This window comes from Lepisosteus platostomus, chromosome 6, assembly GCF_059453375.1.
Source record: "Lepisosteus platostomus isolate fLepPlt1 chromosome 6, fLepPlt1.hap1, whole genome shotgun sequence".
Classification (NCBI taxonomy): Eukaryota; Metazoa; Chordata; class Actinopteri; order Semionotiformes; family Lepisosteidae; genus Lepisosteus; species Lepisosteus platostomus.
The window spans coordinates 54,797,771-54,816,545 of NC_142616.1; the positions used below are offsets into that span (position 1 = coordinate 54,797,771).

The 18,775-nt window shown below is 35.7% G+C and overlaps 1 protein-coding gene across 3 annotated transcripts; it reads right to left on the reverse strand.

The window, feature by feature from the left end:
* Nucleotides 1-181: 181 nt before the first annotated feature.
* On the reverse strand, nucleotides 182-16,488 carry gpr61l (G protein-coupled receptor 61-like). Of its 3 annotated transcripts, none has more exons than XR_015939641.1 (2): nucleotides 15,501-16,488; nucleotides 182-2,378 (listed from the first exon to the last, which is right to left on the reverse strand). XR_015939641.1 is itself a non-coding variant. In XM_088636384.1 (2 exons), the coding sequence occupies exon 2, from the start codon at nucleotides 8,011-8,013 to the stop codon at nucleotides 6,724-6,726; it is 1,290 nt and encodes a 429-aa protein (XP_088492510.1). In that variant the 5' UTR covers nucleotides 8,014-8,139; nucleotides 15,501-16,448; the 3' UTR covers nucleotides 5,617-6,723. The 3 variants fall into 3 exon arrangements, 2 of the variants coding, with proteins under 2 accessions (XP_088492510.1, XP_088492511.1); XM_088636384.1 differs by lacking the exon at nucleotides 182-2,378 and adding an exon at nucleotides 5,617-8,139 and having other exon boundaries at nucleotides 15,501-16,448; XM_088636385.1 differs by lacking the exons at nucleotides 182-2,378; nucleotides 15,501-16,488 and adding exons at nucleotides 5,617-8,139; nucleotides 8,225-10,139.
* Between the last annotated feature and the right edge of the window lie 2,287 nt (nucleotides 16,489-18,775).

An 18,775-nucleotide genomic window follows, 5' to 3' on the forward strand; every position in this document is an offset into this window, starting at 1 on the left:
TCATTAATGTTTATAAATAGATGGATTTTCCTAGAAATATAGTAACAGAACACTATATATCAATAGAAACAAGGCAACATTTGGAATTGTATAGTGATTTTGCTTTAGAAAAGCTGAAATATCCTGCTGTGTCTGCCTTTTGTGTTTGTAATGTCATGTAAAATCCATTTTTCTATCCAATACAGGAACATGTTTGACCAGCTCCAAAATCAGCAGACAATTGGCTCAAGGAAGAACACATCCTTGTTAGGATACCAGTCCATTAAAGGACATACCATCATACAGGAGCAATTTAGAGTTGCCAGTTGCCAGTTCACCTAGTCAACATGTTTTTGGAACGTGTGAGAAAACCAGAGTACCTATAAAAAACACAGCCATAGGCAACAGGCAAAAACCACACAGAGGATTTTTCAGACTGGAGTCAAACTGTGAGCTGTAGCTCGAACTGCTACTTATCGTGATAAAGCCACGTGTAACTTATACTTACTTTTTAATGATAATTTCCATTTGGAATTTTGTTCTATTATACATTTAATGTCCTATGTCTACTCCTTCCTTAATGATCTATAACAGATAAATATTTGTTTCGTCTGATGTCTTCTGGTCCCCTACAATTGAATGATTATAATGAAGAGGCAATTAATGGTGTACCTGCTACACCTGACCTTTAAAGTTCTCTAGATAAAATGTCAATGCAATAGAAAGCCGTCAGATTTCGAAACAGGTATGTGAGATATAACTGATTTTGAATAGAATTGAATATATTGCTAAATCTTAAAACATTCTTCTCAAATTGTTGTTTGGACTGGATTATTATTACTAGACACCTATAAAGGACACTGGTTTCTTTATCACACAAAATTAGACTTTAACCTTAAAGTTCATGTAACTTAAACAGATGTTAAAGACAACACTATTTCGGCTCCCACTTAAACAAAGTACAAGGGTTGGGGGATTATCTCAGAGACTGTTAATAAATGAAGAGGTAAAGAAACAACTACAATAATGTAAATAGAGCTTATGTGCCAAAACAAGGTAACACAGTAACAACCACATATTGTGAATAACACAATCTGTCTACAGAAAAGAAGAAATGGGCCACAGGACACTCAACCAAGAGGCATGGACTCATTTAGACCCCCTGGTTAAGCCCTATAATCTTTCTAGATGAAATCTGGGTATGTTATTAGCTGACTGAGGTTGGGACTATCCAAGCGGCGGTACAAAACCTTCCAAGAGCGACCAAGCCTGAGAGCCAGCCAGGGTGCCCCTGTGAGGCAATAAGAGTAGCTGGTAAACCTTATCTACAGATACCCCAAGTTGTAATTGAACCCAGAAGCCTGGAACTGTGCTCTTCACCACACCATATTGCCTTCAGATACAGCATGTTCCAGGTGAAAAATGCTAGTTGGTTATGAAAGGAGTAGTGCGGTGGTGAAGTGGTAGGCATTGCCATCTCGCAGTGCTAGGACCCTGGTTTCAATTCTGTAACTGGGGTACTATCTGTGTGGCGTTTGTACTGTATGTTCTCCCTGAGCAGACTTTCCTCTGGACGCTCTGGTTTCCTCCCACAGTCCAAAGACTCGCTGGTTGGTTAACTGGCTTCTGGGAACTTTGGCCCTGGTGTGAGAGTGTACACGTTTGTCTGTGTGGGCCCTGCAACAGACCGGCATCCCATCCAGGTTGTTTCCCACCTTGCCCTCTTTTCTTACAAGGATAGGCTCCTGTGAAATGGATTATTGGCTAGGAAATGGATGGTTATGATAGGTTCCACATGAGTTGGGACAATAGCTATAGAGGTGAAAGTGTGTTTATTATCCACTGTGGGTTCCAAATTGGAGAGAGTGCTTTTAAATCTCTGTGTGCCCAAATTTTCAAACTGCAAAAATTGCTCTGACTGATTTGATTTATAGCTGCACTGTTTGCATGTATTTTGCTTTGAGGAGTTTGAAATTCCTGTTTGCATCCCCTGCAGTGTTCCCAGGGTTATACAGCAATGAAGTGATAAATAAAAAGAACACCCTATGTGCATTATCCAATAAACCCTTTAGCACATCCAAATTCAAGTTTACATTGGTGTCTTTCTTTAAAACATACAGTAACCTAAGTAATGAATTTTTCAGATGCTTGAAGTGCAAAAGTCTCACGTGTTGCGGTGTGGTTTTCAAAGCATGTTTCCTTAGCAACAAAGGGGTTTGATAAACTGGATCTTCACTTTGATTAAGGCTTCATTATGTGAGCTGTAAATGTACATTAATTAACCATCGAAGAAGTGGAAGAGGCAGATTCTGATTATCTTAAAACATGAGCACTTGCCTTTGAAACAGTGCCTATTCATCTGGCACATCGCTGGTCCACAGAAAGTCTTCTTCCAGGAGCTGTGTTAATTAAATTAGATAGAAGAATGGCACTAGATTAAATGGGGTTGGCATTTCTAGGCAACTGTATTAATAAAAATCGATACCTGGTGTTCTTATCCAGATTTTCCCTGTCTGGACACAATGCACTTCAACCATTGGAGAACTGCTGTAGTTTTCAATGTTGTAGCTGTTTTACCTGTATTTACATTGACTGATAGTATTGCAGGTTATTTTAATTTCACATTTACAGCTTCCTTCAGCTCTAACATTCCTAAAACCTTTTACAATAACTCACCCTACAGTATGTCTCACATGAGACAAGCTCACCTGACTGAACTTCAGCCAAGTTGAGGATAGTTTGCCTCATTCTGTTTATGTACAGTATACTGTATATACTGTACGTTCAGTATATAAAAACACAAGCTTAGACCATGTCATCCTGATATTTGAATATGCTTCAGTTCTAACTTCTCAAACATTCCATCTAAAAAAACCTAACGCTCTGAAAGTAGTGATACCTCAGACAAAACAGATATTTTTAGCTTTTGTTGGTATTAATGTTAATAGATGAAAGTTTGTGGTCTTTGTAAAATAGCTTAGAAAAAAAGCTTAACTGAATCCAATGCATTTTGTTTTGTTTTTGTTTTTTGTTTTGAACTGTTTATGCTGAAAACTCCAGCAATTGACTGACAACATCAGTAGAAGGAAACAACCCTTAATCCAAAATCACGTAAAATGATTGAGCTTCATTTCATACCTAAGTATTGTAATCTTTAGATTTCAACTAAAAATCAGAAGCTTCAACAGTGTGTGCATGTGAGAGAGAAGTACAGTAGTTCAGGCTGCCATGACACAAAATTAATGGACAGACAAAAGAATGTGCATCTCACTATGACAGTGTGAATGAAACAATGTAGCCGACTTATTCAGCATATATTTTTACATATTTTCAAATAAGTGTACCTTTAAATAGATTGAGCAGTCTTCTAATTTAGGTGTACAATATTCATGAATCCACCCTCCTATTTCTCAGTTCTGAAACCGTAATCACTCAACGGGCACTAAATACTCCTCTTGACCCAAAAAATGAAACAGCTGTGCAAATGTTCACATGCCCTAATTAACAGGGGTGGTTGGTTCATTTTAACCTATTCTCCATAATTTACTCCATCTATAGTGAAATAAGTAGTAATGGAGAAAGTCTCTTTAATGGGTCCCATGCGTTCCTAAATGAATTCAACACTTTGATGTGTGTATTATAGACTATGTACTGTATGTCTTCATGCAATGCATGATAGACATAAAGACATGGAGCTAAAATATATATGCATTTGTAATCCATTAAGCCTTTATGATTTGAACATGACTAAGTAGTACTCAAAATTCAATAATTGTTTTTCCTGCAATGATAAAACTGCTGTACATATTTAAGTTGTCCCTGTATAATGCACCTCTAATAAAGGAATTTGTGTAAAAAGTCATTCTAGCAAAATTAAGCAATAAAAATCATAATGACAGTTACAATATATCAAAATATCACAGCAAAGTATTGATGACACATCTGAAATAAATCACCTCAAAAGGTAATTCACTATTTAAATGTTAAAATTACCAAAATAGCTTAAATTTGAATACATACATGCACAAAGTTAAATTATATATTTACAGCATGACAAATGTTTTTTTTTAAAACTCCAAAGATAAAATTTCACTGCCAAATTATCTTGACAAATGCAAGTCACTGAATACTGCTGATGCATCAACACTGCCCTACTGCAAGTAATCCATTCCTGCTTAAACTGCTTCATTCCATCTTATGACAACCAACAGTGGCATTTCTCTGAACAAAGTAGATCAACTTACCTGAAAACGGCCTAAATAATTACAATGAATAAAACATTGAATGTTCAGCGTGCTTTCTTTTCCAAAAGATAGGAAATTACAAGTTTATCTGTGGGTTCTGCTCCTACCCATGATTAACTATACTATCATCCTGATATACTGTTAAAGCTACACATAAAGGATATACTACCCAAACAAGACAACAGAAAAAATGTAAAGTACTAGAATTTGCTCAAATCAAAGATCACTGAACAAGATGAACATTGCTTTTTATTTAATTTTCAATACTGAACTGTCTGAATAAAATAGACATATTTGGGTATTTTCTGTCTGGCAGCGTGAAATGCTACAGTACATGGTGTCAATATAACCGCTTTTACTTATTTTACTTCATAATACAGTAGAATATTGTAGATAATATGCTATCTAAGAGCTTATCACTATTTACAAAGGATGCTTTCCTCTAGCTCATCTTAGCATCACTGTAGAATGCAGATAATAAAGTCCATAAACATACTATGCTATCTTTGTTTGTTGTTATTTTAATTATACAGTAATTCCATGCCAAGGTCTTTTACTATGTCACAATAAATATTCATCTCCTTGGTTTGGAGATGGTCCTCCTATTATTCAGTTGCACTGATTGGAGGCTATAGATCTTTGGGCAGCCAGGGGCTATCAGCTATGCATTATTAAGGCATGTCAAAAGCAACCCACTCACTTTTTTTTTCTTGTTTTGTCTCTGCAGTTAAAGATCCTGCTTAAAAGCACCTTGTTGCTATGTGAGCAACAGGAAAGTTATCAGCTTCCTGTCTCATTGCATTCCCATGGCAACTGAGACAGATGGCTTGGAGGGGGTGTATTAGAACTCCTTTAGATTATTTATTAAAATGAGACTGCTTCAACACTAGATTCAGTTCTAAAGCAAAGGTCATGGTATTTATATTTTTAATTTTTTGTATTCCCCAAATGTCTAAAACCTTGAAAGACCTTTAAATCTGTATTATAACTCGTTGGGGTAATCCCCAGCTTCCAATATCAAATCACCAATGTCTGAAATTTAGGTCTGTTTGCGTTTTATGGCAATGAAGGAAAAACACATTAGATTGAGAGGCATTAGATACATGACAAATTATATCGGTTCCATTATTTATTTGTTACATTTTAATGTACTGTATCTCTTTGAATTATCTTTTAAAGTACTATAACACATTAAACTTGATCATAAAGACTTAGAGAGGTAAAACATTGTGCCTCCATTTCCTTACTAAATACACTGTATGTAATTGCAGTTGGAAGCTGAAACCAAGTTCATAAAATGTGAGCATCGCCTAAACTTGGATACATAGAAACCACTGTTTCATTGAAGGAATCATTTCCACTTACTGTAAATATGAAATAAGAAGCCCATTGATGTTTTCCAATAATCTTTTTATTTTTACAAATAAGAAGCCATATGCACATACAAATAGGCCCTGTACAAACTACTAAGAGCAAGTAGCAAAATTCAAAACATTTTTTGCTTTATATTAAGAAATGTTTCCTTCTAAGTGATATATTTTAAAGCACAGAAAAAAAATCAATATCTTTGGATCTAAAAACCAAAGTGCAGTAATACAATGACATATAATTAGAGGAAAAAGTGCAAATGCTGAAAGCAGCACATTGTGTTTTGCTGTTGTATTCTACATTGCTTCAAAACAGTATATGCACAAAAAACGCTCCTTTACAGACAATAAGGGAAAAGGCATTTGATTAAAAGCAAAACAGCTATTTTCAACAGCAAAGGTTTTGAGAAAAATCTGAGAAAGTTGCTCAAAGAAAGACACTAACCTATATGTTTGTGCTTTGCTTTGTGCTTTAACAAGTTGTGTTCACTTTTGTTTCACTGTTAGAGAATACAGACAAGATGTAATGAATTGTGGATTCTCCACCAACCTTTACAACAGAGCTCTTCAAACACAACATCCCCTTCAAAAAGCTCAACTACTGCAAAGTGCATGCTTGAAAAATGTCTCATTCAGAGAAGCAGATTGCGGCATGGTCTTTTGCGTTATTTGCTCAGCTTTATAACAGCAGAGCAGTACATAACAAATAAAAATATATATATACAGTATTACACCTTCCCACACAATCCTTGCAGTAATTAGCTATGCAGAAAAGACCTTTTTCTGATTTTAACACTTTCCTCCCGATACATATCATGACAAAGTCTATTTTATTGTAGAGTTAAACAGTTGATTCTTCCTATCTTTCTTTTTCTGATCATCTTTATTCTTATTATTTTGAAATGGAAAATGTGCCTCCAACATACCTTCTCAGAATAAATCACTTTAAATAGAACCAGGTGAGCTGGTGTAAGATTTGGTTTCAAAAGTTATTCTATGGTTGAAATAAACTTTCTAGGATAAGGATGAGTTCAACAAACCTGAGGCAAAGCCACATTTTAAACCGTTTGAAACTATTAAAAAATGAATAAAAATTTTCAACAAAATGGCAGCATGAAAAGGCCTTTCTTTGCTCAGCTGAACTCTTCGGGAATTTGTCCAGGAATACGGAATCCTTGTATAGTCTGGTCTAGAGTGTTTCTGGGGCTGGAATTGATGTAACTGGAGCGGGTTTCCACTGTGCAGCTGGTCCTTTGTAAAAACTGAAGGAAGTTCTCCTGAAGGGAGCCATCGTGGCTAGACACGCCAACTTCTGTGGGCCTCGTCGTGTAGCACCTTCTGAGCTTGCACAGCTCCTCTCTGATCTGCCGGTTCAGAAGTCCGTAGAAGAAGGGGTTGATGGCGAAAGAGGAATAGGCGAGCCAAGTGACCACAATCTCCATGTCTCCTGGGCTTTTGAGTGCTTTGTTGCCTGATAAGTGCAGGTGAAATGAAAAGTAAGGCAGCCAGCAGAGAAGAAACTGGCCCACGATGATAATCAGAGTAAACGCTGCTTTGCTCCCTCCAAAGATTCTCTCAGGGGAAAGCCTTTGGGGGAGGTTTCTGGTGGTGATGATTGTTGTCTGGCTGTTGATCGAGTCGGAGCGTCTTTTCGGACTAGTGGTCCACGTGGGAATGGGTCCATGTTGCAGAGCGGCAATCCTGGCCACTTTGTAGACATTACAATACACAGTGAAGATGACAACAGCAGGGAGGAAAAAGCAGAGGATGCTGAAGATAATGACAAAGATCTTTTTGTAGCTGCTGTGGTTCCAGTATAAAGAGCAATGGGCAGCATTTGTTGAGGTCTGAGTACTGTCCATGGACCACCCCAGCAAGGGAATGAATGCTAATAAAATCGACTTAACCCAGATGAAAATCATCACTGCTATAGCTAGGCTGAGGGTCATTTTGACCTCATACCTCATGGGATGTACTATGTAATAATACCTTTCAATGCTAATGGCTGTTATGGTAAATATTGAGGCACAAATAAGGCAGATATTAAGGAAAATATAAACCTGGCATTCCAACACACTGAACACAACCATATCAAAAAAGGGGGAGCTGGAGACAATGCCCAAAGGCATTAAGAATACAGCAGAGAGAAGGTCCACAATGCACAGATGACAGACAAATCCAAACTTCCTCAAATGTGGGGCTTTGATGATCACCACTATTACAGCTGTATTGGCCAGTAGCGCAACAATGTTCAGTGACACCATAAAGAAAATCCCAAGCAGGTTTTTGAAATTGGTTTGTACGTTGAGAAAAACTCCTAGATCTGTACTTGCAGGTGTAGAAATAGGCTTCACTTGACTAGAAGAGTCATTTGTTGCTGTGTTATTTGTCATCGGGTTCAACATTTGACCTAAGACCTCCATAGTTCATAGAGAGAGCTTTTCAAGAAGCATACTTAACTGCCCCATTCTAGGGTTTCTGTTTCCTTCTGAACTAGTTCCACTTGGCGTGACCTTTTTTAGAAAATATCTTGATATAAAATCTGTGTCCTGCAAAATAAAAAAATGATATTTTAACATTTCTACGATTTTATTTTGTAACAGCACAAAAAGAAGAAGGAAGAATCCCACTTACCAAAGATTCTGCAATTGTAAGAGTTTGCAAGAGCTCCTAAGAGATTAAACTAGAAAGTCACAATTTCAGGTCATGTATACTATACAGTATATTCAGCATTTTTTTAAAGTGCATTTGTCTCTAGCCATTAATTGGAACACAGAATAATTCAAGAAAGTACCCTATTTAATGTTCTGGAGCTATTTATTTTTCTTTTGGTCCAGCAAGATTATTTTCTATATGGAAAAAAATTAGAAAAATCTTATTTCATCTGTTATCCTTGATGATGTAGTTTAATCTGTAACTGGACGTAACTGGATGAAACTAAATTAGAAACGATACCATATATCAATATGATTTTTTCACGTCTAAGACAAGTAGAAAAGTAGAACCATGTAACGTGCTGCTGTATTTACTGTAACTACATGAACAATCATGATTTATAACAACCATGATTATGACATAATACGAGTAAAATGAAAGCTAGCAGGGGATTGCTGATGTACAGCTTAATCAGCATGCCCTTGTGATCAAGGACCACTGGTCTTTTCAGCCAGCTCTTTCCTTTCCAGATGAAATTTCCATTACAAGAACATAAGATGCATAGGAACAGCCTAGTTTATAAGCTTACCATCAGCTGTCAAATAGCTGTAGTATAGATTTTGATGTTGATATTGGTTTTCAATAACAACAGACCCTTTCAGTAAATAAACCTATGGTTTAGCTCCTACTAATGTACGTAAGAGAGCAGCTTTCCTGTGTAATAAAAGGTCCATCAAAGTCTCATTTTGGACTTAATACATTTATTACTTGTGATGACAGCATGCCCTTTTCTTTTCTTTCCTAGTTATATAGCTCTGTACTACATTAAGAAGCCACAGTTTGGATGGACAGCAATATAGGTGAAAAATAGATGCTAATGTGCTGTGAAGCAAGGGGGCCTATGTCATCTTTCAGAGGAGGTGTATTATGCAGGTGAGTATTGCATTCCCTATTGGTTTTCAGGCTATTAAAAACAAGTGAGAATGGGAAATACAAAAAAAATATATCAATGTGTTCTACAAGAAGAAGGAAAAACCTCTGGAAACATTTTGAAAAAAGACAGCAACATACAGTAATCGTAGACCCACAGTGCTGAAGGGTTAAATGGGTTTTTGGCTGCCCAGGTAAGGCAGTGAATAGCACGCTAACATTTTTTACAATGTTTTCAATGGATAATAAACCTATCAAAACTATGAGATACATCTGACCACAATTCTTAAGCTGTGCCATTTGCTGGTGTATAGGATTTGTGAATCTGTACTATGGGTAATGAATTCTCATAAAATCTTCAAATATCTTACAGGATATTTTTTCAGGGATTGTATGTAGCAAAAATATATTTGCATGATATGATATTCAGGAATCATATTTTAAAAAATTCTAATGTAGGATTTTAGTGTGTGTTTTGCAAATAAAAGCTTTATTGTCCTGTTGGATTTGTTAATGGCCCCCAAAGCCATAATCTACAGTAGATGTAGCTTAACTCTTTCTTTCATTAAAAAATATTTTAAAATGCCCCTAATAGCTGCAATGCATTCTAATGAATGCTAGTGCTGTCCTTAATTGTTTATTTACATGGATCTCCACAAGACAAAAATGTAACATGGATTAAGGCAAAAGACCAGTGATGAAATATACAAAAAAGGCCAGAGGTGAACTATTATTATTGTCACCCTTCTAAAATGCTTTACGTTTAACTGCTGCAATGTAAAGCAAAGTATTGTATTGAAACTCCAGTTTTACACAGAAACATATCCTGTCTGGAACAACTCAGCCCATATCCTGTCAGTTGGAACGCCAAAAGATTAACTTGTGCACCATGCCACTTTAGGAAAGACATGTTCCACATTGCCATCAAGGAAAGGCAAATACTGTACATGTGCCAAACGGTTATTATTATTATTATTATTATTATTATTATTATTATTATTATTATTGTTAATAAAGATGTTCAACATCCTTATTAAAGATCTCATTTGGCCATGGTACTGCATATTTGTTCTCTTTTTTTATTGCCAAAACAAGGTTACACTGCTACACAGGGTAAACTTAAAAAATGCTAGCAAGCATACCACAAACAACTTATCTTTGTGATATAACATCTTCACATTTTAGGATTTTATGGCTGAATAATGCCAATATTTTCTGTCACATTGTAGCACATAATATTTTGATATGAGAAGAATGTTCTCAACATAGCAACCAACACCTTGACATGCCTCTAGTCACTGTACAGATCATAAAAGATAAGCTGACCTGTATTGACAAGCAATATACTGTAGGTTTCCATAGCTCAATATTAGTGCCTCACAACTGTGTATTTACAGTATGTTTTGCTCAGCTCCTTGATTATTATCTTTCATTACACCTTTTAAAATTAGCATCATTCTTCCATCCTTTTGTTTGATGAAGGATCATTTCCAACCTGTCTTTTTCTTTATTTTACTTGTCTCTCAGCAATCTTGTCTCTCACTGATTCTTTTTTATACTCCTTGTTTCACCCTGTGCTGAATGCCTTTCATCAAAAGCAAATTTGTGGGAAGACCACTTCTCTCAATCAGACCTTCAGTGATTACTGACACTGAATCCTCATTTGACTGTGTAAAACGTGTGAAACCGTGTAAAATAGTGCATTAATTATAAGAAGCATTATGAATGCTGGATACTGTACTTTGAATGACCTGGCTATATGAAAGTTGATAGCCTATCATTTCAATTTCCAGCTCATTTTTATGATTCCCTGTTCCCTGTGTATTGAAAGTCCTATTGGCTATCATTGGCAATCTTAAGCAATTTTCACTATGAAATGCTAATGTAAATCAGGATGCAAGGCCTCCTAATACCCAGCTGTTCATCTTGACAGTGGAAATAGGAATCGTGATGGCTAAACTCTGAAGTGCTTGGAATTAGGAACGTCACCATTTTGACTTTGGAAAGTTCTCTTTTGTAGTAATACAAAAACACCCGACATTTATTACTTTTGTAGTAATCCAAAAGAGAAAAGAAATTACTCGCTTTAGTAATACTGTACATTGGACAGTGAACTCACCTCTGTTTCATCATTAATACAGCAGATCCCCTCATGAGTGGTTCGTGGATTGTTCAACTTGCCTTGTATAACAACAGCTAACTCTCTATGCATGGACACCTACACACAAATATGTGCAAGCAGAACTGAACCTAATTCTTCTAACCCTATCCGAATCCACCCCCACCAGTTTATGCTTGTTTAAGAAACAGATGAAAACTCATAATGACGAACCCATACCTCCTCTAGGAGGTATTGTATTTTGAAATAAAATCGCCTTCATTTTTGTTTTTTAGCCATCTTTTTCTGTAGGGTGCTTTTGGATTGCTGTTTTCATTCTGAGCAGTATTCCTCTGACATTGTTTCTGCTGACATTTTGAACTGCCTTTGTCGTGTTTGCTAATAAGAACTGCAGAGGGCATGTGGCTGCTGTAAGCAGAAGTATCCTTCAATATTATGTAAGGTTGTTCTAATTTTTATAACATCATTTTCGGTTTGAATGTGTTGCCAGAAGTATAGCTATTTTGAAGACATTTGACAAATTTAAGGCCAATTTAAATCACAAACAGATTAACAGTGATCGGAAGGCAATGAAAGCAACTGTGCTTTTTTTAGTGTTATCACAGGTTTTCAAAATGTAAAGCAACACACAAAGGCAATTGAATATTTAATTATTAATATTTCACTATGTAATGATATTGAATCCAAAGTTGTTCTCTGTTTTGCTTTTTCGATAAAGTTTCCATAAAACATTGCAGGATTGGCTAATGGAAAGAGTTAGCCAGAGAGTTTTTATTATTTTGAGCTGACTATTTCATTATTTTATTTTAATAGTGTAATTATTATGACACAACTATCTGATAGTTGTATTATCTGATAATGGTATGGTAGTTTACAAGAAAGTATGGAATTACAGAATGACTGTACAGTATATGGTGTCAAAATAATAAATAAAGGAAAACAAACAGCAAATATCAATGTTATAGAAAATTCAGCATTAAAAAGTTTTAGGTTTCAATCTTAAAATGTTATTTTAAGTGTCATATATGCTTGGCTGAAAGGAAAGACAGATTTTGTAAGGTTTCACTGTTCTGACACACTGGACGGATAAGCCATGATTAAGGCCAAACATGATTCAACAATCTGGACCAAAATCATCTGTTATTTTTATGCTACAAATTGCCTACTTAATTCTAAATTTAAATAAAAATGATTTTAAATAGAGGTAAATCAAGAGAAATTGTGTAATTATGTAAACTGAGTATTTCATTAATAAATGAGATAAGGCTAAATATATACAGTAGTACCTCTACACTTTTTGAGTTAATCAAAATTTATGTTAGGGGTTCTGTTAATTTACCTTGTTCTCTGAATAAGAGTTCATTAGTTTGATTTTTTTTTAAACATAAAAATCAATTCCCAATTCCTAAGGTGTCACAACAGCAATCATTCTACACAGGTATCCTTAGAAACCCCAGATAAGCTTTTGTGTATTATTTTCTCTTCCGGTTTTCTCAATGTCACTGTGTAAAGGTGTGAATAATACCACGTTCTTGCTAGAGGAGATGTGAATGTGTTCTACAGGGCAGACCAGATCTAAAGCTTCCAGTTCTATTAGAACAGTCTGACTTTACAGTCTGTATTTGTTAACCAGTTTTTCTTTTTACATTAACAGTTCTGCTATTCTGCTGTTGCATGGGTAACTCACATGTGGACATGGTGTGTAGCCAGTACCAAGATGTTGAGGCATGGGGGCATGACCTTTCCCAGTCAATGATTTAGGTAAGACCCAAGGTGTGGCCTGTCCCATGACCCCTGATGGCAGAGCCAGCAAACTAGGGCCCTTTGTCTCTTTGGGAGAAAGAAGGTTGATGTACTGTACAGTAAGTAACATTACAGGAGTTACAGTATGTTTATTGACACACTGGTGCATATGGTGAACTGGTGAAAGGCAAATTCAAATAGCCTCTAAGGCTTCCAGGCAGCTCTTAGAAGACAAAAAATACCAACTCTAAATGTGCTAGGTGAGTGGTCCCATATCTCCACAGACTTCTATGAACATCTAGTAACATGATATTATATGACATTACAGTTTTCACAGCCATTTGACATGGACTGACCCACTGTTAGGCATATTCTCCAACATTCTGTAAAAACTGTATGTCCACCCATCCATCTTCTGACCATTTTATCCTATATAGCAATGGTTTCCATTCTGGTCCTGGTGACCACTCAACTGTTGGTTTTTATTCCAGCCAAGCCCTCAGTTACAGTACACAATCAAACCCTTCATTGACCTAATAAGAAGATTATTTTGAACTGTTTGTTCCCAAGTCAAAACATGTTAGAGTTTTAATTGTTGCATTTTGGAAGTGAAATAAAATCCCACACTTGTGACTAGAAACAAAATGCAAATATCCAATAGAAGCAACTTCTTAGATCAAGTAAGGCTTCAGTTCTCTAATTAAGGTGGGATGGAATAAAGACCAGCAGATGTGAGGGTCACCAAGACGAGGATTGGAAAGAGGGTCGCAGGGAAGACTGAGCCTATCCCAGCCAGCAACGGGCACAAGGCAGGATACAAACTGGACGGGACACCAGTCCATCACAAGGCGCACACATAGACGTACACACAAAGGATAAAAATTAAATGCCGACAGCAGCCCGTGAATTAAAATTAAGAGCCCCAGCACTGCTAGGAAGCAAAGCTAACTACTGCTGCACTCTGTGACCAATACTGTACAGTATGTGTAGGAGATGTTTACAGAATAAGAAATGAATGTGTGCAATGAAAAATTAAAGATCTTAAACTGTCTGCATTTCCTCAAATGCCAGTGTTGGCACAGAGATCACAAACTATTGGCAACTAAACAAGAATTTAATTGCACAGGCTTTCTAGGTTTAATAAATAAATCATGTTCCTTTCATTTTATTTTTGTTGTTTTTTGTATCCCCTGAGTGTACTATGTGTACTAGCCCAGTGATCACACATCTTGACAATAATATTTTTTTCAGCCTAACGGTTGTTCACCTTCTGTGAATCGATCACATTTAAGATCAAGATTCTTGTCAGAAAGTCATGTGACACTAAAAACAAATGCTCAGTTCTAACTTTAGTTGTCCTTGCTCCCTTACCTGACTCATCCAAGCGGGGAACACGTGTTGTCTGTTGTGTTTTGTGAACACTATGTCTGGTGAATGTGTGACCTCTGTTCTACATACAGTATACAGTACCTTGTTATTCCCAGAGGATGACAAAAACTGGTTCAAACATGAACAAATAATTATCAATAAGGAATTGCTGTAAATTTATTTTTATTAACTTTATTATATAATTTGGTCTTCATAGAAAATCTGAAGATAATTGGTTAAACTTGCATTTTTAAAATACTGATTGTTTTACTATTTTAGATGAAGATGGTTTTGGAATTTGTGCATTCCTGTGTGCTTTGTATGGTGTTGTATAGACAATTTCTTCAGTTACTAAAAAACAACACAAATGATTAATTTCTTAAATTTATATGATCAAGGTTTCAAGCAAAGGTAGTCTTCTTAATATTATTTTATTAAGGGTTATTAAAATACTTTTTTTCATAATAAGCAGTAAGTCAAGAACACATTTTGTTGTAGAAGGCACTCCCTGCACACGTGCACACATAAAATGCTACATAAAACTTAGAATTACATTGTTACCAAGGTAAGTACATTTCTGGTTGAGATAAATGATTAAATAATAATTTAGTTCAATTATTAGACAAATTTAATTTAAAATGTAGTAAATGCAAATGACTAGACATCAAAAATTGAAAACTTGAATTGTATTTTTAATACTTAAACATTTTTGCTTGGTTATTAGTCTCATATTGACAGCACTTACACAGCTTCACCCTTACTGTTTTAGAACCTTTATCTTAAATCTGATGAGACATTTACGTTTACGTCACTTTGGCTAATTTCCTTTTAAAAATCTTTGGGCTGAGGAGCATACTAAAATGTGTTTTGTTCATCGTTGCTCAGAGGACTACAAATGTCCATAAGATGTCTTTAAGTTGCATTACTGTACATACAGTACCATTGAATCCTGTTATACTGTACATGCAACTCCTGGCAATCAACCTATTTAGCATTTTGTTGAGGTCACAAACCAAATGACTTCCTACATTCAACAATTAAGTAAAACTGTAATATTTAAGATAAATGTACAATGATAAAAAGTAAATGTCTCACCTTAAATTCAATGGTGATGGGCATTGAGCTTCAGGTGTTAGGTTGTCATTATGAACGTCTCTAATGTGCCTGTATTTTGTAGTATAAGGAGTTTTTTCCTCCTCTCAGATGTCCTCTTCAGGAAAGTTCAAAAGGGTCTTTGGTGCCTCTTTAGTGGAAAACATTTTTCTTATAATTCATTTTTCTTGTAATTAATTGTAATTAATTATTTGAAGACAAGAGGAGAAATCAAACAAGATATGGGTAAGGAGGCAAAACATTCTGACCGCAAATCAGTCCAGCAATATTTAAAATATTAGGTTTGGGTCGGTCTTACTTCGGTACAGCTTTAAAAAGTTCAATCAAGGCAGAGCAGGTGAATTTGGAATAAATCTTCCTAAATGGAGATTTGTCAATAAAATGTTCTTTATTGTCCTTTTTTTCTTTTCTCTCTTCTGTAAAAGGTGTTTGAGGTAGAAAAAAAGCCACTCAAATTCACTCTTTATGTTCGTCACATCTCTAGCTCATATATAGAAAAAAACATGTCACTCAAAAACTGTAGCATTGCACTTTTCCCTTATTTCTAGTCATTCAATAATGCCACATAGTCTCCTTGAATTTCTTCTAAAAAAGAAGAGAGCCGACTCCGTTTCGCTGAGGTCCTCTTAGTGGATGATGTGACTGTGTTGAAACCAGATTCTCAATTCTGTGTTAAATGCAGCCTTGTTTTTCCATACGTCTGAGCTGGACAAGATCAGAGCAGTGCTGCTGGTGGCTGGTAGTGCGTCTGCTTATTGTTTTTCAAAAGCAGATTGATTTGGAATGGATGATATCTGATGATGCTCGCTCTCTCTCTCTGTCCAGTGCTGTGTATGGCAGTGACTGTCACACACTGTGCGTGCCTGCCTTTCTTTTTTTAAGTACACACACTCTCTGTGCCTCAGAATCAGGGTTCCTCTGGGTCCTAAAGCACATCCCTCAGACACACTGTAAATATCAGAAGCTTTGCTTTTATTTGGGGGGGGGGGGGGGGGGGGTGGCGACGACAGATTTTAGTGAAGGAGATTTCTTTTGTGAATAAAATATAATTTCAGGGGAAAAGTACTGAGCCTTTTTATCACATCATGTTCACTTGAGAACACAATTTTCATCTTTTGCAGTATTGATTCATTTAGATTTTTATTCCTTATAGACAATATAATAGAAATGACCTTTAATGATTAGTCATATTCAGAACATTTAAAAAGAGAAAAAAATAAAGAATATATACTGTACATTTATCCAGTTTATCCAGTGCTGCTTTCTGTGTCTCATTTAAGACTGAAAGTCATTATTGGTATCTGAAAACAGCCAATGCATACTTTGGAAGAATAACATTGCAATGTCATTAGAAGCACCAAAACTGAATGATTTAAATGTCCTTATTTTTTTCATGTGTCATTTATCATTGAGATTTGCAATTGATAACTTTTCTTCTGTAGTTTAAAATCATTTAAGATTTTTAATATACAGTATTTTGTCTTTCTTGTTTAGTAGCAGTCTACTCCAGTCTAGCTGCTCATCAGAGCTGAAGACTATCCCAGTTTCTGTGGAATTTAACTCTATGGGTGTCTTTCTAATCGAACAGTGTTAATCCAGAGATTCTGGTATCCATTTATACAGCTGAGAAGACTGGAGTACTAGAGCTAAAGTGCTTTTGCTGAACAGTACAACAGCAGTGTCTGCAGTGAAACCTTTAATCTATAACCTTCCAGATATGCGTTCATAGCCATAGCAACTATTTAACACTCCCCCCCCAGTTTTAGCATAGTAAAATGGCAGTGGGTATTTACTGTATATTTTAAAAACTAAGGTGATTCAGTGATTTTTTGAGTTACTCCGAAAATGGGATTGCATCTGATGCAGTTAAAGCAAAAACAGAAGCCATTATTAGAAACACTTGTTATCACCACAGTAATACATAAGTAGGCAACATGAAAAATCTGATGGCAAAAGGAAATGTTGCACATACAATATACAGTATAAATTGTGTGCAGACATAACATTTTATGGTCTGCTTACACATTTCCATTAAGACCATAAACATATTTTTTTATGTTTCTGAATGGTTTGGCAAACATAATACATAAAGTTTTTGCTGTATGGTTTCTGAAATTGCAAAGGCTTAAAAGAAAAAAAATGCCATACATATATTAAGAATGAAACCGTAAACAAAACAGTTTTCTTTTTTCTTATTTTGATTAAATCAATACACATTAATCTTGTTCAGAATAAGTAACAGTAGATTTCAGAATCCTAGCCAAATAATTGGTAACTTAAGGTCAGCAAATAATGAACTACAATTTCCAAGCATAACTGACAGTGGAGTAAACAATTTACAAGAAATGCAATTTACAAGGGACTACTTGCACAATTTGGGTCCCTTAAATTGTCCAACGCAATACTGTTAAACAAACAAGAGAAGGCATTATCCTTGTTCGGTTGTTGGTAGCCTATTGATTTCAGGACCTATAGTTCTTGACCAAGTACCCAAATGAGTCTCAGGTGTAAAGACATTCTGCCTTTTTTCTTTTTGTAATCAAATGCCCACTCGTCTTACAATTGTGCTCTTCAGGTGCACCTGTCTTTTTCGAGCTGAAAGCTGTTGTTCTACCTCATTTTGTTATAAAGATGAAGGAATTCCAAGTTATATTAGAGAGGCTAAAGAGATTGAGTTATTGTAGTCTATACTGTATTTGACTGACCTTTCCTTCCAGAATTTGTTTCTGGCTAATGTTTTTTGAATGCTTTCCGGAAAATCAGTGTATTTTTGTAAGACAGAGGACAGTTATGTGTCAACAAAAATAACTAGGTCGTTCTCGTAGATTACCCCCTTCAATTTCAGTGCCTCTCTTCCGATTATTATCATGCACTTTCCTTTGGCTTGAGTGCAATCCATCACACTTGTTTACATTGAACTTCATTTGCAAAACATCAGCCAGGAAAAGATTAGGACCTTTTAAGTTCCCTTCATCACTGCCTGAGTATTTCAGAACCATTCTAGTTTTAGCTTATCTACAAATGTAACACAATTACACAAAAAAATACACAACACAATTTTAGTCCTATGTATTAAAACTTTCTAATCACCAAAAATAATGTTGTAAATTAGGGGTGACCAAAACTAGTCCTGCAGAGATATAACCCAGCACATTATAGAAGTCACCCTTAAGTATGGAGGACATTTTGGTGATGAGCTGTTCAATTAAGTCTTTTAGAGACAATTTGAAATGCAAATACCTAAATCCAGTAGCTCT

Bases quoted from the DNA above. Each gene is read 5' to 3' on its own strand.
- gpr61l (XM_088636384.1), bottom strand. From the start codon at position 8,013: ATGGAGGTCTTAGGTCAAATGTTGAACCCGATGACAAATAACACAGCA.